At 55.8% G+C, this 23471-nt stretch overlaps 1 protein-coding gene across 1 annotated transcript in view; it reads right to left on the bottom strand.

The window, feature by feature from the left end:
• The window catches only part of ADAMTS10 (ADAM metallopeptidase with thrombospondin type 1 motif 10), a 70029-nt gene continuing 46558 nt past the window's right edge, over positions 1 to 23471 (bottom strand). The window contains exons 14-25 of the mRNA XM_053965872.1: positions 21506 to 21569; positions 19910 to 20012; positions 11268 to 11401; positions 9825 to 9948; positions 9345 to 9425; positions 8139 to 8302; positions 7436 to 7562; positions 5500 to 5629; positions 4151 to 4355; positions 3363 to 3539; positions 2571 to 2727; positions 1 to 1681 (exon numbers count right to left, since the gene is read on the bottom strand). Of these exons, the coding sequence (XP_053821847.1) occupies positions 1572 to 1681; positions 2571 to 2727; positions 3363 to 3539; positions 4151 to 4355; positions 5500 to 5629; positions 7436 to 7562; positions 8139 to 8302; positions 9345 to 9425; positions 9825 to 9948; positions 11268 to 11401; positions 19910 to 20012; positions 21506 to 21569 (1576 nt within the window). The 3' untranslated portion in view covers positions 1 to 1571. The remainder of the gene's footprint in view (positions 1682 to 2570; positions 2728 to 3362; positions 3540 to 4150; positions 4356 to 5499; positions 5630 to 7435; positions 7563 to 8138; positions 8303 to 9344; positions 9426 to 9824; positions 9949 to 11267; positions 11402 to 19909; positions 20013 to 21505; positions 21570 to 23471) is intronic.

The raw sequence follows: 23471 nt of genomic DNA, 5'->3' as shown, positions 1-23471 counted from the left end.
TCGTAGCTACTCCTTTATTATAATTCATGCCTTACGTCGCTCCTCCTCAGAGTTAGTATGTTAAACATTGGTCAGTAGGATATATATCGATATAAAAATGGTGAAAACACCCCCTCCCCTCACCCAAAAAACATCAGAATGGAGCATGGCACCAGGAAGGAAGAGAAACGAGGTTTGCTGAGCACCAGAGAAGCTGCGATCGGCCGAGGAGCAGGTGGACACAAAAATGGAGCTGGGAGAGGAACACACGGGGGCTTTGCTCTGGGGGAAGGGGGCTGTCCCCTCCCTGCACCACAGGGATGGCCCCAAGGAAACAAAACATGGCTTTGGACAAAGGTTTCCCATCGCTGTGATGTGGAAAGGCCTGAAAAGAATCATCATAATCACAATTACAATGCCAACAAAAAGCACATGCTTTGGAGAGTTGAAGTCAGGTCTCCTCCACAGGCTGCCCGTGGAGGGATTGGCCCAGGTTTGGCCACGAGGTGACCTGGAGAAATTTCAAGCCAGCTCTTTTCCCATCACTGGAGGCCTCCTGTGGGCAGAGGAGTGGGTGGCACTGGGACTGGCACCTCGAGGCCACAGCCACACGTGGCCAGGCTGCCTTTGGAGGCAAAGCACCTTTCAGAGGCAAAGCACCTTTGGAAGTCAAGCACCTTTGAAAGTGAGGCTGAGGCTGTCTCTGGGCAGGGTCCTGCCGTGCCAGGCCCTGGGGACACTGTGCCAGGCCCTGGGGACACTGTGCCAGGCCCATTCTTGTCCTGCACCCTCCTGTGCTGCTCTCCCTGAGCCTGGCACAGCCTCTATGCCCATGAAGTGACTGCAGCCCCCTGCACGCCTCTGCCCCCAGCTCAGCTCGTGCTTCAAGGGGTAAAAACTGGTCCTAAAAGTGACAAGGGCAAACAGGGGAACAGCCCAGTCCAAGCTGGTGGCTACAGGAGTTTGGAGAGCCCCTTCTGCCAGGTGTCACCCCCTGCTCACGGGGTGACCTGATCCCAGTCCCGAGGTGACAGGGTGCAAACCAAGGAGACAAAATCCCTGCTCCAGCCCCACTCTCCATCCATCACCCAGGAGCCACAAGCCATGCTGGTCACCCGAGGCACCTGAACCCTCCTCCCTGGCTGCCCTGGGGTCCCGAGGGAAGGGCAGCAGCCCCGAGGGAAGGGCAGCAGCCCCGGGAGCGCCCAAGGCTGTGATGGTGCCCTGGGGCGTGGAGCAGGATGAGGCAGGAGCGGGGCGAGCGGTGCCGCTTCCCCCAGCGGGACCTGGCTCCGCTACTAATAAATAACAACATCAGAATTTCAAGTAAAGTCCCTGCTCTGGCCAGCTCCCCCCTCTCCCAGCGCTCATCCAACTGGGGCTGCAGTGGTTTAACTGGGAACCTGCCTCTGTGAAGCTCGGGGGCCGAGGGGGGCTGTGGGGGACGGGTTTGGGTGACGCCCGTGGAAGCGTGACCGGAGTCCGTGTGGGAGCCAGGGGAGGTTCCCAGGGAGGGCAGGGCTTGGCAGCCCTCCAGTGAAGCTCTGGCCTTCCAGTTTTGCCACGGGGGTCCCGCTGTGTCCCGCTGTGTCCTAGTGGCCCTGGCAGGTTTTACAGCACATCTGTCGGAAGTAGGTCCGGCTGCAGAACTTGAACTTGAGGACCAGCGGGCAGTAGGCCACCTTGTTCACATCCTTGCACTCTGCAGGGGACACGGAGCGGGGAGCAGGGTCACAGCCGGGCTGAGGAGATCCTGGGGGGTTGTCAGGGAGCTGGGAGATGCAGCCGTGGTGAAGCAGCTGCTGAGGACCTCACTAATGGAAACCTGTCTTTGCCAGGGTGCAGTTCCTGCATTTCTCATGGTGGAGCTCCTTCATTTCTCGGGGTCATGGCACACCAGGTTGGCCTGGGACCAGAGCCACAGAATGGCCACATTATCAACAAAATCATTTGGGTTGGAAGGGGCCTTAAAGGCCATCCAGTGCCACCCTGATCTGGGCACCTCCCACTACCCCAGGTTGCTCCAAACCCCAATGTCCAACCCAGCCTTGGACACTTCCAGGGATGGGGTCTCCCACCCTAGAGCCCAGCTCTAGCTGCCATGTCCCTGTCCCCAGTGGGACACGTGTCCCCTCTTGCACTCCTGGCACTACACCCCATGGACCAAGTGCTCCGTGCTCTGTGCAGGGGGTGAGCTCTCATGCTGGGCTGGTTTGGGGGGACATCTGGGACACCCCCTGGGCTGTGTCTGGGTCTCTGCTTGGCTCTGAGGAGCTCTGGGGTCTCTACACGGCCCCACCCTGCGCTCAGCCAGGTGAGGGTTGTGTCAGGCAGTGCCAGGGCAAAGAACCTGGGTGCCATCTTCAGCTGGGCCACAGGTATGGGTGGAAGGAACTTAAAGATCAAATTTTTCCACCCCCTACCATGGGCAGAGACACCTCCCACTGTCCCAGGCTGCTCCAAGCCCCACTGTCCAACCTGGACACTTCCAGGGATGGGGTCTCCCCACCCTAGAGCCCAGCTGGTGCTGCGCTGGCTCCCATGTCCCCGTCCCCAGTGGGACACCTGTCCCCTCTGCAGAGCCCCCTCACCTTCGGGGTTGTCCGTGGGCCCTGACTCGCACTTGGTCTCGCACTGCTGCATCCCTGGGGGCTGCAGGGCCTCCACGCAGTCCATGGACGGCTGCCCGGTGTGAGCCAGGCACTGCACGGATCTCCTCTGCTGCCCGAGGCCACACTGGGCAGAGCACTGTGGGGACAGCACACAGGGAGCTGCCGAGGCCACCACGGCTTTGGGAGCGTGACAGCAGCGGGCACAGGTGGGGGTGAGGGGGTGCAAAGGGTGCTGGAGGGGGTTGTCCCTTCCCTCCCCGGCAGGAACGTGTGCTGTGGCCCTGCATCCCAAAAAAGCTTGGTTTGATTCTCCAGGGCTCGATGACGATCCCACATCCAGCCCTAAAGCACTGGCCTTTCCCAGGCCTCCTGCACCCCCACACCACCCTGCAGCTCGAGGGGTGTTCAGGGCAGGGAGGACTGCCAGGGTCACCCCACTGGGCTCTGGGGGGCATCAGCAGTGGCCCTGCTTGGCAGGAGGGCCAGCCCACCTCTGCAGCCACTGCCCTGCTGACCCCCAGCCACCTTGGGGACCCTTCAGTGACTTCTGTGGGGTCCTGCTAGGCCTGGGACACCCCCAGCGTCAGTTCTGCCCTTGGGTCACCATCACAAACCAGCCAAGAAGGGGGCAAAGAACACTGCCACGGGTCCCTGGGTAGTTGTGGTGGCCACCCAGGCTTCTGCTGGCCCATAAAGGTCTCCTGCACCGCGGGATTTGAAGGGCTGGGGAGGCTCCTCCTGCAATTGCCCCGTGGGGAGGGCTGTCCCTACCTCTCCCCACTCGCCGGTGACCCAGCGGGGCGGGGGGCAGCGCCGCAGGTTGCACCTCATGCTGGTGGGGGGCTTGGCGGCCTCGTGGCACTGGGAGGTGGGCAGGGTCACGCTGTGGTCGCCGCTCTTGCACAGGACGATGCGGTGGCGGAAGCCGGGCCCGCAGCTCGGGGTGCACTGCAGGGACAGGGGACACGGTCAAGGAGGGGACAGAGGCAGCTCTGGCTCCCCCCCTGTGCTGCTCCCACCTTCCCTGGCTCCTGAGCTACCACATTCCCACACCGAGCTCTCCATGGCTGTCACTGGGGATTGGCACTGTGCTCCTCGGGAGCAGCGCCCTCAGAGAGGGGAGGGATGGTCTCAATCACAGAACCAGAATTTCCTGAGCTGGATCCCTCAGGGATCATCAGCCCAGCCCTGGCCCTGCACAGGCACCCCACCAAGCCCACCCTGAGCATCCCTGAGAGCGCTGGCCAAACGCTCCTGGAGCTCTGGCAGCCTCGGGGCCGGGACCATTCCCTGGGGAGCCTGGGCAGTGCCAGCAGCCTCGGGGGGAAGAACCTTTCCCTGAGCTCCATGCCAAGCCCTGGCACAGCTCCAGCCCTTCCTGGCCTCCTGTCCCTGGCCCAGAGCAGAGCTCAGCCCCTGCCCCTCTGCCTCCCCTCGGGAGGAGCTGCAGCCCCCGAGGAGCCTCCCCTCAGTCTCCTGAGCTGCAGCTGAACGAGCCAAGTGCCCTCAGCCCCTCCTCAGCCCCTTCCCCAGCTCCGTGTCCCTCCTTTGGCACTCGCCTCCGACCAGTCCAGGGCCACCCACTCAGGAGGACACGTTTGGTTGTTGCAGGGCTCCAGCATCTTTGGCCGTGGCTGCGTGCAGGAGGCGTCATCCAGGGTTTTCTCCTCGCTGGCAGAGATCTTCCTCTTGCAGAAGACGCTGCGGGTCCGGACGCCCTCGTTGCAGCTCCGGCTGCACTCGGACCAGTTCCCGATGGCCCAGCTGGAGATGGGGCAACAGCAGAGCTGGGAGGGGCACGCTGGGCTGGGCTGGGCTGGGATGGGATGGGATGGGATGGGATGGGATGGGATGGGATGGGATGGGATGGGATGGGCTGGGATGGGATGGGATGGGATGGGATGGGATGGGATGGGCTGGTCCCACAGCCCTGGACCTTCTCCAGCCACAGCCTCGCAGGCAGCTCTGGCTGGGGCACTGCACATCTGCCCTGCCCCTTCAGGAGAGGAGCCAGGGAGGGGCTGGCACAATTCCTGAGGGACTCACCGAGTATCTGGGACACAGAGGAGAAACTCCCCCCCCATTCCCCAGCAGAGCTGCAGTGTCACCAGTGGGGGCTATGACTTGGGAATGGCAGCCAAGGGGGAATTTCACTCTCTGCCACCCTGGTTTTCCCCCCCATGGCTCCCTGCCCGGGCTCCAGGTATGTTGGATTAAGTCTTTTTTTTGACTTAGAGATGGGGCAACTGAGAGGCATTTTAAAAATCTAAATTAAAAAATTTAATTTAAAATTAAATTAAAACACTTAATTTAAAATTAAATAAAAACTAATTTTAAATTAAATTAATTTAATTTTTAAAAATTCTATTTTTAGTCTCATGTAAAGGGTGAGACAATACACATGTTATAATTTACACTATTATAATTAGAAGTTAACTATTTCTTAATAGTTATAGTTATATTTCTTAATATGTTATATTTCTTATATAGTTATATTTCTTAATATAAGTGTTTCTTGGAATATCAGTTTTGCTACACGATGTTGTAAATGCTTTAAAGCTATTCTTATCAAAAATGTATTTAATATTATTAACAACATAATATTGTGATATATGATACTATAATATATAATAAGGATATAATATATAATACATAAGAATATAATATATAATATTATAATATTATACTAATATTATTATCTAAAATTATCTATAGCTATTATTATCTAAAATTACTCTTCGTGGGTCTTACTATAATCCATCTTTCACTGTTCTATTTCTGCACAGAAATGTTGATCTCCTAAATCAACATTTCTTATCTCAAAGTTTACATACAAATACAAACGACATAAACTTTCTTTAAAACTTTAACAATTCTCTACAAATTCATTTCCCACACCGGTACTCACGCCGGGGGACAGGGCTCGGTGTTGCAGCTCCTCTGTCGCTCGGGGACTTTGGTGTCAGCGCTGCAGAAATGGCTGGGGACAGTTGAGCCATCAGAGAGTTTCCTGCACACCACAGACTGGATCTGGCTGCCTGCCCGGGGAAAAGAGGGAAGGGGGAAAGGGAGGAGGAGGCTGTGATGCCTCAGGTTTGAGCTTTTCTATTTTTCACATTCTGTGCTGCTTTAGTGTGTGGCTCTGGGCTTCACATCAGGGGATGGTGAGCTCTGTGCACAGAGCAGGGAGACAAAACAATTCCTTCTCCAGCTGGGGACCAAGGACAAATGATCCAAATCTCAGGCCCAAGAGCACAAACAATGTGGAATGAAGGGAGAAAAACAAGGATGGGACTGCATGGGCTGGAGCTGGAATTGGACAATGAACTCCAATGTGCAAATGGAGCAGAACTGATCACAGTGAGAGCCCCCGTGAGCACTCGTGCATTTTGTGACCATTTTGGTTCACCTTGGGTGCAGCCCTGGCTGGGCTCTTGTGCTGCCCAAGGTGGATCCAGTGAGGCCTTTTAATAATTCCCTGCTTTATTCTTTAGCTCTGACCAGTCTCTGTTCTAGAGCAGCCTGAACAAGGCATCACTGAGGCTGGAGCAGAGGCAGGCTGTGGGTGCCAGCCCCACAGCTCTGCTCCCGTGGGCTGATGTGACAAAACAACCTCTTGTCCCTGCACATCGAGCCTGAACTTACTCCTCCATTCATCACCCAGGGCTTCTCTGACATCTCCAGAAAAAATGGATGGTGTGGAATGATGGTGTCAATGCCTGGATGTGGCACTCTGGGTGACAAGGTGGGGAGCAGGCACACTTGGACTCGGTGGCCCTGGAGGATTTTCCAGCCTCGATGATTCTGGGGTTCTAGAGCTCACCAGCCAGGGCAGGACACGCCAGAGGATGGAGGATCACAGCATTGCAGGGATCTCATGCTCAAATGGACCTGTTCTAACCTTGGCCTCCTAACCAAGTCCTTGGGAACCTTTTCTAACCTTGGTCTTGTGACTTTCTGGGCAGCACTTGGGGAATAATAGGAACAAAGAGGGACAGCCCCTGATTGAGGTCTGGCATGGAAGACAAGCCCTGAGCTTTAAACGGGGAATATTATTGAGCCAGTCTCTTCTGAATACCAGCTCAGCCCCTCCCAGCCAGGCTCTCCAGAGTCCTGAGACATGGCCCAACCTGTGTGCAATCCCCATGGGAACCAGTCCAAGGATTCAGGGAAGCACCAGGGGTGTTTCAGTTCACAGACTGCAGAGCTGAGGCCACAGGGGCTGCTGTGATCAGCCAACCTGTCCTTGCCCCATCCCTGGAAGGGCCCAAGGCCAGGCTGGACAGGGCTGGGAGCACCCTGGGACAGAGGAAGGTGTCCCTGCCATGGCAGGATGAGATTTAGGGTCCCTCCCAAACTAAAGCCATTCTATGATTGCATGAGTAAATGGGTTTAAAAAGGGATGGAGGGACAGGACACAGGGGATGGCTCCCACTGCCAGAGGGCAGGGCTGGATGGGATATTGGCAGGAATTGTTCCCTGTGAGCGTGGGCAGGCCCTGGCCCAGGGTGCCCAGAGCAGCTGTGGCTGCCCCTGGATCCCTGGCAGTGCCCAAGGCCAGGCTGGACAGGGCTTGGAGCAGCCTGGGACAGTGGGAGGTGTCCCTGCCATGGCAGGGGTAGAAAAATTTGATCTTTAAGTTCCTTCCACCCATACCTGTGGCCCAGCTGAAGATGGCACCCAGGTTCTTTGCCCTGGCACTGCCTGACACAACCCTCACCTGGCTGAGTGCAGGGTGGGGCCGTGTAGAGACCCCAGAGCTCCTCAGAGCCAAGCAGAGACCCAGACACAGCCCAGGGGGTGTCCCAGATGTCCCCCCAAACCAGCCCAGCATGAGAGCTCACCCCCTGCACAGAGCACGGAGCACTTGGTCCATGGGGTGTAGTGCCAGGAGTACAGGCTGGAGCCATCCCTGCCCACGGGGGCGTTGAACTTGTAGCGGATCCCCTGCGGCTCCGTCCGCACCAGCACCTGCAGGAAAGGCACCCCAGGACATCAGTGCCACCACGGTGACCAGCCAGGTGGCATCCCACAGCCCCTCTAACAGCCAGGGCAGCTGGAATCTCCCCCTGTCCCCTTCCAGCCCCTCCCTGTACTGGCAGGCAGCCACCAGTGGTGCTCGATCAGAGAATGAGCTCCCAGGCACTTAAGGGTGCAGTCATCCCAAAACCTGACAGATGAGGGCAGGAGACCTGAGAATTAGGGAGGGAGATCTGAGAGTGCCCAGTGGATAAAGCACTGGCCCCCTAAGGCAGGGACTGTGGGCTCCTGTCCCACCTGGGGTGACCCTTTCAAGGCTGGATGTGGCACTCGGTGCCGTGGTCTGGCTGACAAGGCAGTGTCAGGTCACAGCTTGGACTCCATGGTCTCAAAGGGCTTTTCCAAGCTAATTAATTCTGTGATTTATTGTGTGAATTTAGCCCAATTTACCTCTGCTCTCTGTGTCCCTCTACACCAGGGGCTGATCAGCTGCAGTCCCCAGGTAGCCACGGCAAGGTCCTTCTAGCCCAACTAGGACCACACTGGGAGGGGTATGAAGTTACCAACCATGACAAAGAGGGTGATGTTGGTGGGTCCCAAAGCCTCCAGCGACTCGGGCTCCTCAGGAGACCTCCTGTAGTGGAAGGTGGTGCCGGCGATGTCGAAGCGCCGGGGGGGATCGATGGAGAGCTTCCCGTTGATGAAATATTCACCACTGTCCCCTCGCAGCGCTGCCACGACAGGGGAGGGAGCTCAGCACAGAGGCTCGAGGCACCTGGGCCAACTTCAGCCGGGTGCTGCTCGCCTGCCGGGCTCAGAGCGTTGCTAGGACGGAGGGGAAATGGCACCAGGGAGGGCACAGGTGGCTCGGGGCCGCAGAGTCACCAGCAGGGTGGGACCCATGTGGCCACGGTGCGTGCTCAGCCTGCCCAACACCTCCCTGGGCTGGGGGCCAGCTGTGGCCACCAAGCCAGGCTCAAACGCAGCCCTGCAAGCTGGGTAGGGGCTGCTGGAGGCGGCCGGGGCCCGGAGCCGGGCTGTGCTTGCCCGGCAGAGTCGCTAGAGGGGGATCGGAGCGCTCGCTCCTGCCGTCCCTCCGCTCCACCGGCACTCCGGGAGCGGCTCCGGGCGCCGCTGCCCTGCCGGCCCCATCGCGCTCGGGACACCGAGGATCCTGCGCGCTGGGGAGGCTGGAGGATGCTCCCTCCACCTGGGATGCCCGGAGGGATCCCAAAGTGGCAGAGCCTGCGGGCAGCGGTCTCCTGAGAGCGCAGAAATCCAGAAAGGAGTCCCCACACACCGGGCAGAGAGGGATGGAGGCACCTCCCGTGCCAGGGGAGGGATGCTGCCAGGAGAATCCTGCTGGCACCCGGCAGCATCCAGGGAGAGCACCCTGCCCTGCCCTGCATCGCTCAGCGGACAGGGAGGGAAAAAAGGGGAAAGAAAATCCTCATTGTGAGAGCAGGACTGAGCAAGGCTGGAAAACCAAGCCCGAGGAAAATGTGAACGTTTTTAAACCCCAGGATGGCACAGGGGGGGGATGCCAGGGAGCCACAGGCAGTGCCAGGAACTGAGGGATGTGGGTTTGCTCAGGGTTGTGATGCTAACAGAGGACAGGGACACTGGGGGACACACAGCCCGCACTTCCCCTGCCCCAAATCCCCATTCCCAGCTGCAGTGGGAAGTTCTCCTTGCCAGGCCTTGCCCAGACCCTGTTAATCCCAGGGAAATGGCAGGGCCTGGCTGGGTTTCAGCACCCCAGCCCCAGCTCACCCAGGTAGTTGATGGAGAGGTTCAGCTCCCGGATGTCGATGTGGACGGAACCCTTGGGGATCTGGATCACCTCCTCGTAACCTGTGGGACAAGCAGGTGAGCAGCTCTTCAGCCCCCAGCCCCAGAGCCAGAGCTGCCCTGGGCTGGATGGGAGCGTGAGCCAACCCCTTATCCATGGGGAAATGATGGGAAAAGCCCCAAAATGGAGTGGGTTTGCACTGTGGGCTCTTGTGGTGGGACCGGCTGTACTGGGGATGTGCTGTGGAGCTGGGATCAACCCTGGGGAGCAGGGAAGGGGCTTGGAGCTCTGTGTCAGAGATTTGGGCACCACTGGAGGCTGGGGCAAGGCTTGGCTGGTGGACAGGAGGGATTTGTTGCCTCCTAGCCTGGTCCTACCCCTTGGGATTTGTCCCTGCCTGTCCCCAGGGGCAGGTGAGGTCGAGGAGGGACTTGAGGGTGAGCAGGCCGTTTGTTCCCTACCTCCCTCGGGCAGGGACTGGTTGAAGACGCCCTCGATGGTCTCGCAGGAGCTGCCATCTCCCCCACACACCCGGCACTTGTCCTCCTTGGAGTCGGAGCCCAGCACCCGGTCACAGCCCACGTGCTGCGGGGAGGAGCAGCGGCAATGAGCCCGCCTGGAGGGACCCTTCCCTCCCCTGCTGTCCCCGCCGTGCCCCGGACACCTCAGCACTGCCAGCCCTCTCCTGGGAGGGTCTCTCCAAGGCTGGGGGGATGCAGGGATAAAGCAGAGGTTGGCTGGAGCCCAAGGGAAGCCCTGTCCCTGCAGCTGATGTGGCCTTGTGGCCTCTGTCCCTCTGCCACCGCCCGTGGGGTGGCACAAGGGTCACCAGCACAGCTGTGGCTCCCTCGGGTGCAATCCCCCTTTGTTCCACAGCCCCACGGAGACAAACAGCTCCCAGAGACACAGGAAGGGAGACAGACACACTGTCTGTCTGTCTGTCTGTCTGTCTGCTGGGGGATGTTGGCCACTCCCACAGCGCTTCCTTAGAATTAACTTTTACAGCTCCCCCCAGATCCCATTGCAAGGGAAACATCAAAGGGGCTGGGGCTGCACAGGCTGGGAGTGCAGAGATCCATCTGTGAGGCAGGGAATGCAGGGTGGAGGGGAATGTCCTTGCTCCCACTGGGTGTCCAGGCAGAGAAATCATGGAATCACAGGACGGTTTGGGTTGGAAGGGACCTTAAAGCCCATCCAGTGCCAGCCCTGCCATGGCAGGGACACCTCCCACTGTCCCAGGCTGCTCCAAGCCCTGTCCAGCCTGGCCTTGGGCACTGCCAGGGATCCAGGGGCAGCCACAGCTGCTCTGGGCACCCTGGGCCAGGGCCTGCCCACCCTGCCAGGGAACAATTCCTGCCCAATATCCCATCCAGCCCTGCCCTCTGGCAGTGGGAGCCATTCCCTGGGTCCTGTCCCTCCAGGCCTTGTCCCCAGTCCCTCTCCAGCTCTCCTGGAGCCCCTTCAGGCCCTGCCAGGGGCTCTGAGCTCTCCCTGGAGCTTCTCCTCTCCAGGTGAGCACCCCCAGCTCTCTTAACCCTGCACCCATCCCACGTCTGTGTGAGCAGTTTGAGGGCAGTGCTCGCCTGCCCGAGGGTCTCTTCTTGTCCTCTGCTTGGGGGTCTGTCCTTGTCCCCCTGCTCCGGGAGTCTGTCCCTCTCCCCTTCTGCCCACAGGTCTGTGCTTGTCCCCTCTGCTCATGGGTCTGTCCCTGTACCCCCTGCCCAGGGATCTGTCCTTGTCCCCCCATCCCAGGTGTCTGTCCCTGTCCCATCTGCTTTGGGTCTGTCCCTGTCCCCTCTTCCCAGGGGTCTGTCCTTGTCCCCTCTGCCCACGGGTCTGCCCTTGTCCTCCTGCCCCAGGGGTCTGTTCCTGTCCCCCCTGCCCGGGCTCTGGCCCTGTCCCACCTTGCACTCCCCGTTGACGCAGATGTCGTTGGAGTCCTGCCTGCACGGGGTCCCGTCCACCACGGCCGCCGCCCGCTCCGTGTAGAAGTTGAAGCCCTCGGCCAGGCAGTTGAGGGAACAGGCCTTGACACCCCCTGGGGAAGGAGCACAGCTTCAAACGTCTTCAAAAGTGTTGCAGTAAGGTAGAAAAATCATAAAGGCTTCATAACATCAAGCCTGCTCCCCTGGAATCAGTGCAGAGCCAGCACTTTGCAAGTTCCCATGTGAAAGCAATCCTGGGGTGAGCAGTTTGTTAACATAACAATTTGTTCCTGGGTAAAAAACAACCAGCACCTGTAAAAACTGGTTTTAGATAGAAAAATGAAAACTATCTCTCACAAACAACTTTCCCTGCATGTACACAGCGGGTTTGAGTGACCAATCAATACAAAATAAGAACTTATTACTAATCAATAAAAGTATTTGGCAAGAAAGCTACTGACTAATTGGAGTCACCCATGAGGTCTGTAAAACTGTATAAAAAGGAGTTATCTGGTTAAAGAATGGGCTTTTTTTCCACCACGAAGAAAATGGAGTCTGTGTGATTTATTCCCATAAGAAAGGATGTGGAAAACCAGGAGGATGCCCCTGGAGGAGGGAGCCAGGCCCTTGAGCTGGACATGGAGCCCTGTGGGGACACTGTCCCTCCTGCACGGCCTGGCAACGTGGGCTGGATGTGACAGGCAAGGAAACAAAGTGATTTGTTCTTATCCGGGTCACTCCTGGCACTTCACGAGTTGTAAAACCCTTCTGCCCACTTTACCAACAGGGAAACTGAGGCAGCAGCTCCTGAGTTACCTTCCCAAGGTTTTTTCAGCTGCCAGAGCAGAACAAGCAAGTTACTGGGCCAGGGAAACCATTCCTTTCTGTCCAAGGTAAATCCTTCCCAGCAAAGGTGACGACAGCAGCATGAGAATGAAGAAGGATCTTCAAGTTACAGCTGAAATTTCTGTATTTCCTATCTTTTCCAACAACCTTTGCCAAAGCATCACCCCAGGAACAGCACCTGGATATCCAGATGAAGTGCCTGGGAGCAGGATGTGGCTCCAGCAGAGCATTCCCTGGCTCCTGCCTCTGGATTTTCTCAAACCCTGGTGTGGCCTGTGGCGTTTGCTGCCTTTACTGACCCAGCAGGAGCCTGGCAGAGGTGCCCAAGCTGTGGCAGTTCCCCCCTGGAGGCACCACCCAGCTCCTGATGCCTGTGCCAGAGCTGGGGAGCACCTTGGATGGGAGGAATGGGAACGGCAAAGCTGGAAACTCGATACAGAACATCAAAGGGGCAGAGGGAGGGGAGGGGAGGGGGCCCAGCTGTGCCTGGAGCCCCCGAGGGCAGCTGGGGGGAAGAGAGAGCAAAGCTGGGAGAGGGAGGAACACGAGGAGACACGAGAGGGGAATTCAGCAGCTTGGAGGCATTTTCTGGAGCAGGATGCCTGGGCAAGCCCCTGGAGGAGCAGCTGCTGAGCAGGGGGAGCTCAGCAGCCACCCCTGAGAGCAGGGGCTGCCCTTGGGGTGCAGGCAGGGAGCTCCACTGGGGTCCTGTGGTCCCACTGCTCCATGGGGGATGATGCCTTGCCCCAAGGTAGTAGTGAAAATGGTCCTTCAATTTGTCCTGTCTCAGGGTTTCTGATTAAAACTGCAGGATTTTCTTTCAATTTTGCCCGTGTGCTATTTGAAAAGTGCCTAAAAATTGGAGGATTAGGGTCTGCAAATGAGCCATTAAAAAAAATTAAAGACATGTAAAGCTTTGCTCAACCTCATCTTAGGGTTTCAGCTTTTATATTTTTCATCTATTTGTAATCCTGCAGCTCTTTAGTGTAGAACTCTAAACTCCACACCCAGTGTGAGCTGCTGCTTCCCCATTTTGGGCAGACATAATTCCTCTCTGGCTGTCAAGGACACCTCACTGCCTCAGGCCCCAAGAGATGGAAACACAAGTGAGTTGGGAGGAGCAAATCTGGGGTAAATGACTTCGTTACCTGAAGCTGTAATTGGGAGATTAACCCCCAATATGCAAATGGACCAAACTTATAAAAGTGTGAAACCTGTGACCTGTGGCCCATTTTCGGATGTAGCCCCTGGGGGCTTCATCTGCCCCAAATGTACCTGAAGGCCCTTCAATAAATAGAACTGCTTTTTATTCCATATATTAAAAAAAAAATATAAATGATATATTCTACAAATATATATATTTGTATTCTATTAAATATAAATATATAAATATATAAATATATAAATATAATATTTGTCATATATATTTATAGAATAAATATATAATATATATAATATTATGTATATATTATATAAATAATTTTAAAATATATATTTATATATAAATGGAGCTGCTATTTATTTCTACAAATCCATTTCTCACATGGCCTCTGGTTTTAGGTAGCCCAAAAAGGCCTCAGGGACAAATCCCTGCTGGCTCTCCTCACTTGGGCCAGGCCTTCACGTGGGGATTCCTGCCCTTGGAAGTGCCGTGGAAGAGGAACAGGGGAGGGAGGGTGGAGGAGGCAGAGAGGGGTGACCCTGCATTGGTAGCCATGTCCTGACTGCCAGTGCTGCACGAGCTGGCTGGGCCACCCGAGCTCTGGAACAGTCCCCACAGCCTCCCTGGGAACAATTTCCAGGCAGGACTTGCCCTTGGCAGCCAGGTCAGCAGAGGGAAGGAGACTGGAGCCACTGCCCAGCCTCTGCTGGGAGCTGCAGTGTCCTTGGCCAAGAGGTGCCTGGTGGCCCGGGCAGCTCCTTGTCCTTGTCCAGGTGGCTCCAGTGCCAGCTGTGTCCCCATGACAGCAGCACTGAGCACAGCAAGGTAAGTCTGGAGCACAGCAGGATCCTCTGGAACAGCACAAGGTGCCTTGGAATTCCTGGAGATGGGAGAAGAGTGACTCCCACAGAGTGATGGGACCCCTGAGCTGGCCCAGGGAATGTTGCTGAACACAATTATGGAATTCCAGGCTATCCTGAGCTGGGATCACAGGGATCATCAGTGCAGCCCCTGTCCTGCACAGCCACCCCACCAAGCCCACCCTGAGCATCCCTGAGAGCGCTGGCCAAACGCTCCTGGAGCTCTGGCAGCCTCGGGGCCGGGACCATTCCCTGGGGAGCCTGGGCAGTGCCAGCAGCCTCGGGGGGAAGAACCTTTCCCTGAGCTCCATGCCAAGCCCTGGCACAGCTCCAGCCCTTCCTGGGCTCCTGTCCCTGTCCTGGAGGGGGGAAAGCCCCAGCCAGGCAGATTCTGACCCCCTCCCTTCACTTGGGGTCTGCCTGGTTCCTCCTTTGCACCTTTAACAGAGTTATTAAAATAGAATATTTTCAGCTGGCTGCTGCCTCCGGGGATGTTTTGTTCCTCCTGCCTGCCCTCTCCCATGGAGGAATTAAGCCTTATTACAATTTCTGACGAGAAATCTCCTGTTTTCCTCAAGCTCCCGCTCCTCCCATCGCTCTCCCCGAACTCCCGAATGGGCCAAGAGCAAAATGAAGAAGGCAGCGAACAAAGCAAAGTAAACAAACAATTAAAGCCGCATTCCAGGAGGTTTCTGCGGACTGCTGAGCTCAGCGCTCCTCTCCGGAGCTCTGCCTCCCCAGGCCGAGGTCTGGGCTGCGGCATCGCTGGAAATCTGCGTCAGGAAAACAGCCCCGACCTCAGGGAGCCGCTGCCCAGCTCCTTCCCTTCCCAGATGCCCGCAGGATTGGTGCCCCCTTCCTCCAAGCTGGTGGGGCACTCCTTGCCTGCAGGGTGGGTCCATATTTCCCAAAGAAATACGGTGAAGCAAGGCACCCCCGAACCCACCACCCTTTTGGGATGAGCCGAGCAGGAGAAGGGGCTCAGGGTGGGGATGATGGGCTCCCAAAGTGCCCAGAACCAAGCTGAGGAGCTGGTTCCCTGCCAGCTGGAGGGAGGGATGCCCAGGGATGAGGCTGCCAGCAAAGAGGGATCCTGGGGGGCTGCTGGGGAGGGAGGGACTGGCACCTCACAGAGGCCTCTGGCTACTGCTGAAAGGGCTCAGGAGGTGAGGAGCAGCCCTCAGTGCCACCCCAGAGTCTGGGGACACAGGGCCTGGGAGCAGAACATCAGTGGCAAGGGCAGGACAGGAGGGGTTCCCTGGGGTCAGATCTATGACATGGGAAAGGTGGAGCTGCAAGGGATGTCCCCACCTCCCCTCTGACACCCAAATGCCACCAAAGACCACAGAGCCCCCCAGGCATGTGAGGATGAAGGTCCTGGTGCTGCTGAAATCATGGAATCACAGGATGGTTTGGGTTGGAAGGGACTTTAAAGCTCATCCAGTGCCAGCCCTGCCATGGCAGGGACACCTCCCACTGTCCCACGCTGCTCCAAGCCCTGTCCAGCCTGGCCTTGGGCACTGCCAGGGATCCAGGGGCAGCCACAGCTGCTCTGGGCACCTGTGCCAGGGCCTGCCCACCCTGCCAGGGAACAATTCCTGCCCAATATCCCATCCAGCCCTGCCCTCTGGCAGTGGGAGCCATTCCCTGGGTCCTGTCCCTCCAGGCCTTGCTAAAATTCTCTCTTTCCAGCCCCCTTTAGGTACTGGACACACACCAGGTCTCCCCAGTTCTGAGAGAGAGCCCAGACTTGTGCAAAGAAGTTCCTTGACTTTCCCCACTCCATGGTTCCTCCCTGGGCCACCCCAGGGGACAACAGTGACACCCTTTGACTCTGAATAAACAAAGTAGAAGTGCTCCTCATGACCCACAGCCACCGTGGGAAGAGGAGACGAAGCTCCCAGATCCCTTCAAAACATGGCACTGTCAGCACTGCCAGCCTCCCGCGAGGGGAGAGGTTTCATCACTTATTTTGTGGCAGAGGAAGATGAAGCAGAGAGAGAGGAAGGGGTTCTTTATGAAAGCCAAAAATCCGTGTCAGGGACAGATGACACCCCAAGGGTGATGTTCAGCTGGCCAGCCAAGCCCTGGGCCATGCCTGGGGAGGAGAGAGGTCTGAGCCAGGGCAGCTCCAGCCTGCAGGGTTGTCTTCCACCTTGGCATCCACTGGGGTCTTGGGCTGACTTTACAACTTCCCAATTTTATTACATTTTTATTGATCCATCCCCTGCAGCCTCAGCACAGCTGCTCCAGCTGCAGGAGCCCCGCTGGGAGCTGGGCTTGTTTACACAGCTGGGAAGGATTTCCCCAGTCCAGCTCATTAACTGCACCAAGGAGATGAGCTGTTCCTCCTCATTATTGAGAGATTTTGGCCACAGAGCCTCTTCCAGACCCTTCTGCAGGATCAGGGCTGACCTCACGAAGAGGGAAGTGCTGCTCTTTGAAGGATCCACCAGATCCCATCCCTTCTCCTGCTCAGGAAGCTTTCCCTGCCTGCTCTGTCTCCTCCCCATCGGGCACCTGGCTTAGGTTGGCAATCGGGGTGTGTATTCTATCCCTGTCTGTCAGAGGTGGGGCAGTTAACTTCTGTTCATTGGACAGTTTTCTTTATCTCTCCCACAACCAATCCTCCCTCCAGGAGATCTCCTTTGTTCATGGGTCATTAATTATTAATTATCTTCTGTTCATGGGTCAGTGAGTGTCCCTGCATGGCTGAGAAAATTCCATCATCCCATGGGGAGATGCTCTGCCCAGGGGAGGAGCCAAGCATTCCTACCTGGATCCAATCTGACCTTGGAACAGCACAGCAGCCTTTGCCCACTGCATTCCCAGAGGAGCAGCTTTCTGCCCCACTGCTCTCCCAGAGGAGCAGCTTTCTGCCCCACTGCATTCCCAGAGGAGCAGCTTTCTTCCCCACTGCATTCCCAGAGGAGCAGCTTTCTGCCCCACTGCATTCCCAGAGGAGCAGCTTTCTGCCCCACTGCATTCCCAGAGGGAGCCCAGGCCCATCCACACCAGCCCTGGAGCTCCAGAGGAAAACTCCAGCCTTGTCCAGGATCCTGCTCCAGCAGAAGCCCAGCTGGCACTGCAGGAGGGCTGAGCCCCCATGGAATGGCACTGCTGCCACCACCCTGACCCACAGGGTGCCAGGGCCTGCTCTGACCCTGTCAGTGGTTTGGTTTTGTTTGTACTATTGCATTTGTATTTTCAGTTTTCCTATTAAAGATCTGTTATTCCTATTCCTGTATCTTTGCCTGAGAGCCCCTTAATTTCAAAATTATAACAATTCGGAGGGAGGGGGTTTGCATTTTCCATTTCAGGGGAGGCTCCTGCCTTCCTTAGCAGACACCTGGCTTTCCAAACCAAGACAGCACCAGACACTCCCTTTTCTTGCCCATCTTCCTCTGCTCCCTCAGCAGCTGAGGAACCAGCCTGGGGGAAAGAACAGCTCCAGAGCTGCTGGGACTGGTTTTGGCAGGAGCAGTGAAGGTTGCACAGCGGGATGGACCCAGGATGGGGGCACAGGAGGTTCCTGGAGGGACGCACTGAGGGGAGGCAGCACATCCCAGGAGCACAGAGAGGGCAAAACCCTGGGGACCAAATGTCCCCAGACCCCTCGGACCACAAGACCCATCCCTGCAGAGCAAAGGGGGTTGTGGAATCCTTTGAACCCTTCAGGGAAATCCCCAGGGCCTTCTCTTGGAAGAATATACCACTGAGAATATACCATACTTGGAAGAGAGAATATACCATAGAGAATATACCGTACTTGGAAGAGAGAATGTACCACTGAGAATATACCACAGAGAATATACCATACTTGGAAGACTATACCACAGAGAATATACCAGAGAATATACCAAACTTGGAAGAATATACCATAGAGAATGTACCATAGAGAATATACCATACTTGGAAAAATATACCACAGAGAATATACCACAGAGAATATACCATACTTGGAAGAGAGAATATACCATAGAGAATATACCGTACTTGGAAGAGAGAATATACCACAGAGAATATACCATACTTGGAAGAATATACCATAGAGATTATACCATACTTGGAAGAATGTACCATACCATCTCCACCTAGGCTGAAAGAGAAGACTTCCCCCATGGAGCCTTGCAACACTATGATCCACCCCAGTTCCTTTCCCCTTATGTCCCAAATTCTTGTGGTTTCTCCTTTCCCTGTTCCCCCATTGGTTGTGGTATCCTTGGTGGCTGGCCCCACCTTCCCTGTAGGCTAACACCCTTTGTGCCCCCCCTATGCCCTCAGACTGTGGGAAATGGATTTGTAGAAAATTCTCAAAACCTGACAGAAGGCTCACACAGTGTGCATCTGTATGCAAACCTTGAGATAAGAAATGCTGACTTAGAAATGCCATGGAATAGGACAGACATTGTTGAAAGGGAAATTAAACTAGAAACAAGTTACAAAAGATAACCTTACAAAAAACTCTAAATACTTTAGATAAATAAAACTATAAAAAATACATTATATTAGGACCCACAAAGAATAATTTTAGATTATTAGCTCTAAGGCATTTGTAGTATAGTGTGGCAAAAGCTGATAGGCCAAGAGACACTTATAGTGTATTGTAATTAGGAAATAGTTGGCTTGTAATGGTGATGGCGTGAATTATAACACCTGTATTATCTCACCCTTCAAATGAGACTGAAAATGGAATAAAAGTTTTTAAAACACCTCTCAGTTGCCCCATCTCTGGGTCAGAGCAGGGCTTAGTCCGACATCAGACCATTGGCCACTGACCCCTACTTAACCTTGTGCAGAGCCAGGTGTTTGTCCCTGATCCCTTTGCTGTGGTGGATGCCATAAAGCTTTGCTGGAATACATCAAACAAAGACCCTTCCTGTCCTTCCTCCGCTGAGCTATCTGTGGTGTGTGTGTGTGCATGGACTTGAAATGGCTGTTCTCACAGAATTCACAGAATCACTGGGTTGGAAGAGCCCTCCAAGATCATCGAGTCCAACCCAGCCCCAGCACCTCAACTGAACCCTGGCACCCAGTGCCACATCCAGGCTTTGTTAAACACATCCAGGGATGGGGACTCCACCACCTCCCCAGGCAGCCATTCCAGAATTTTATCACCCTTTCTTGTAAAAAACTTCTTCCTAATATCCAACCTATATTTCCCTTGGCACAGCTTGAGACTGTGTCTACTGGCAGTCTACTGTCAGTTCCTGGAGAAAGAGCCCAACCCCACCTGAGCACAGCCACCTTTCAGGGAGTTGTAGAGTGATAAGGCCACCCCTGAGTCTCCTTTTCTCCAGGCTGAACACCCCCAGCTCCCTCAGTTGTTCCTCACAGGGTTTGTGCTCCCAGCCCCTCACCAGCCTTGTTGCCCTTCTCTGGATGCACTCAAGCATCTCAACATCCCTCCCAAACTGAGGGCCCAGAACTGGGCACAGCACTCAAGGTGTGCCCTCACCAGTGCCGAGTACAGGGGCAGAATGGCCCCCCTGCTCCTGCTGGCCACGCTGTTCCTGATACAGGCCAGGAGCCATTGGCCTTCTTGGCCACCAGGGCACACTGCTGGCTCATGTTCAGCCGGCTGTTGACCGGCACCCCCAGGTCCCTTTTGCCACACCGTCCCCAGCCTGTAACGTTGCTTTACTCCAGTGGCTTCTGAAGGAGACGCTTCGAGGGAGGTTGCAGCATTTCTACCACCCTGCCACACGGCAACAAAGGAGAGCAGACCCGAGCAGCCCCTGCCCCAGGCTCACCTCCCCGGTAGGTTTTCCAGGTGTAGTACTTCCCTCGGAAGGGCACGTTGTCGAACTCGGCGCACTGCAGCTCTCGGAAGTCCTGCGAGCCCGGCGGGCAGTCCTGTGGTCACACAGCCACTGGTCAGTGTGCAGCTGGGGCAGCCTGGCCTGGCTGCCAGGAGGGCAGGGGCACAGCTGGGCACTGCCACCAGCCTCTCGGGGACAGGGACATCAGCCGTGACAATGGAGCACTGCCACCAGTTCCTCAAGGACAGGGACACCAGCCCTGACAATGGGGCACTGCCACCAGTTCCTCAAGGACAGGGACACCAGCCCTGACAATGGAGCACTGCCACCAGCTCTGGCAACTGGCACCAGTCCCTCAAGGACAGGGACATCAGCCTGACAATGGAGCACTGCCACCAGCTCTGGCAATTGGGCACTGCCACACCCCCTTGAGGATAGGGACACCAGCCCTGACACTGCTACACAGTGGCAGGGCAGACCCTCCTGCAAAGCTGGACATGATTTGAAGACCAAGAGCACGAGGAGAGGCCCCAGGAGCTCTGCCTGATCCTGGGGAGCAATCCCTCAAGACCCAGGGAAGCAAGAGGACCCATCTGTTTCCCTCTCCAGCTGCCCGTGGGTGTTGAAGCTGCAATTCCCCAGGTGCCAAGCTTCTCTGAGCATCCCCTCAGCACAGTTTTTTTCTGTAAATCTTTGAGGTTTAACCCTCAGCCCTGGGAAGCAGAGTCTGACCCAGCCTCACTGAGCAGCCGTGCAGGTGCAGCCTGGGAGAAGCAGAGCTGGAATTCTCTATCTCCCCTCCTTTCCCTCCTTATCTTTGGGCCCCTCTGGATCCCGAAGCCCTGCAGGTCGGTGCAGCCCTCCCGCCCCTGGAGCTGGCTCCCACACCTGCCTGGTCCTGCCTGGAATTCCCCAGTGCGGGATCGCTGCCGGCACAGCCCGCCCTGCCCCCTCCTCCTCTTCCTCCAGGGCTGCACAGAGCACCCCACACCTGTGTGGAGAGGGCTCATCCCACCTGGACAGGGCTGCCCGACCACAGAGGCCTGATCCCACCTGGAGAGGGCTTATCCTACCCGGGGAGGGCTTATCCTAGCTGGAGAAGGCTCATCCCACCTGGAGAGGGCTCATCCCATCTGGAGAGGGCTCATCCTACCTGGACAGGGTTTATCCCAATCTGGACAGAGCTCATCCCACCCACCTGGACAGGGCTGATCCCATTTGGACAGGGCTCATCCCAACCCGGACAGGGCTCATTCAACCTGGACAGGGCTCAACCCAACCTGGAGAGGGCTCATCCCAACCAGAGAGGGCTCATCCCACTTGGAGAGGGCTCATGCCCCCTGGACAGAACTCATCCTACTGGGAGAGGGCTCATCCTACCCGGAGAGGGCTCATCCCACCCGGAGAGGGCTCATCACATCTGGACAGGGCTGATCCAAACCAGAGAGGGCTGATCTCAACCTGGACAGGGCTAATCCCATTTGGAGAGGGCTCATCCCAACCCAGACAGGGCTGATCCCCCGGGACAGGGCAGATCCCCCCTCCTCCATCCCCCCTGTCCCTCCCAGCCCCGCTGCCCCCACTCACGTCGGTGTTGCAGGAGCGGTAGCGTTTCCTTTCCCCCAGGCAGTACTTCCCTCCGATGGTGGGCCTGCCAAAGAGGGAAGGAGGTGTTGAACAGCTCCAGGCACCTGTTCAGGGCAGGTTTTTGCCCCGAGGAGCTTGGGATGGCTGCCCCAGGTGGCTTTTCCCAACCTTGCTGTACCACAAGGACTGATCCCGCCTGGGCACAGCCCCTAAAATCTCCCCTCGAGTGCACAGAGGGCTTTGCACAGAAGGTTTGGGGTGTGGTGCAGCTCCAACATCAACAGAGGCATTCAAAACCTGCCAAACCTTCCAGGAGTCATTACTGAAATGGAAGCAGGCCAAGCTTTATGTGGATAGACCTAAGAGCAGCTGTCATTGATGCTCAGGTGACATGAAGGGACATACACAGGGCTGGGGTGGCACTGGAGAAGTGGATTGTGGTCAGGATCTTTAACAGGATAATGTCCCTGCTGCACTGAGAATGCCCCGAGGGTGCTTTTCCTTCTCTCCTCCCTTTCCTCCCCCCACCCCTCCCAAAAAAGCATAGATGGAAGAGGCAGAAATGGGTGGGTGAGCCAATTCTCTAACTGGGAAATTTCCTGTCTCCTCAGGGCAGTGCCATCTGTGCCAGCTTTATGCCTCATTCTCTGCTGTTTCACTCCTTGCCAAGCCTCAGGCACTTCCAGGGCTCTGAGAAGGGAAGGCAGACGCTGATAAAGGAGCTGAGTGTGGAGTGCACAGGTGATGCCTCAGGTTTGAGCTTTTCTATTTTTCACATTCTGTGCTGCTTTAGTGTGTGGCTCTGGGCTTCACATCAGGGGATGGGGAGCTCTGTGCACAGAGCAGGGAGACAAAACAATTCCTTCTCCAGCTGGGCACCAAGGACAAATGATCCAAATCTCAGGCCCAAGAGCATCAACAACGTGGAATGAAGGGAGAAAAACAAGGATGGGACTGCATGGGCTGGAGCTGGAATTGGACAATGAACTCCAATGTGCAAATGGAGCAGAACTGATCACAGTGAGAGCCCCCGTGACTATTTGTCCATTTTGTGACCATTTTGGTTCATCTTGGGTGCAGCCCTGGCTGGGCTCTTGTGCTGCCCAAGGTGGATCCATTGAGGCCTTTGAATAAATCCCTGCTTTATTCTTTAACTCCATCTGTTGGAACCCTGGCTGCTGAAAATTTCAGACTTTCTGTGCTGCCAGGCACTGACCCCCAGGAGAACACTGCATTGACCTGAGGCTGTGGAGAAGCTTCCAAAATGGAATGATAGAACTGGGATTGTGGGTGTGGAGTTTGAATAGAAGTGTGGAATGTCACAGGGTGGAAAACTTAGAGTTGAAGGTTTTAGAATACAGTAATATATATAAAGCAAGATGGAGGTTTTAAGGTGGAGGCTGGTCCTTCTTCTTCTTCACCTTCTTCTCCTCTTTCTCCTCCTTCACCTCCTTCTTCTTCTTCTTCTTCTTCTCCTTCTCCTTCTCCTTCTTCTTCACCTTCTACTTTGCTTTCTTCTTCTCCTTCACTTTCTTCTTCACCTTCTTCTTCATCTTCTCAATAGCTTTGGGTGGTTTTGTGTAACTGGATAAAAAATCCTCATTGCAGGCCATGGGTGGTTGATTATTGGGTTAAAAGTAAAAATAATTTAGGTGTCATTTCTTAATTGGACAGTTTATCCTTAAAAGGCCTTGTAGAGAGAGAGATGGGGTTTCATTTTTAGTTTGTTGGAATGAAGTGCTGCAGAACTCAGGGTTTGTGAGACTGTGACATGGATAAGAACTGATAAACATCTCAGTCTGAACAAGAAATACTATCTTGTGCAATTAATCCTGACCCTGACAAAAAGAAGTTAAGACTCCACATACGTCCAGCCTCTGTTCTAGGTCAGCCTTCCCAAGGCATCACAGGCACCTGGACGTGCCTTCCCCACGGGCATGAAGGGCTGGGGACACTGCAGGGCCAC

The sequence above is a fragment of the Vidua chalybeata genome, chromosome 27, assembly GCF_026979565.1.
Source record: "Vidua chalybeata isolate OUT-0048 chromosome 27, bVidCha1 merged haplotype, whole genome shotgun sequence".
NCBI classification, from domain to species: Eukaryota; Metazoa; Chordata; class Aves; order Passeriformes; family Viduidae; genus Vidua; species Vidua chalybeata.
Note: the sequence above shows the minus strand (reverse complement) of the source record. Positions and strands in the feature narration are given on the sequence as shown.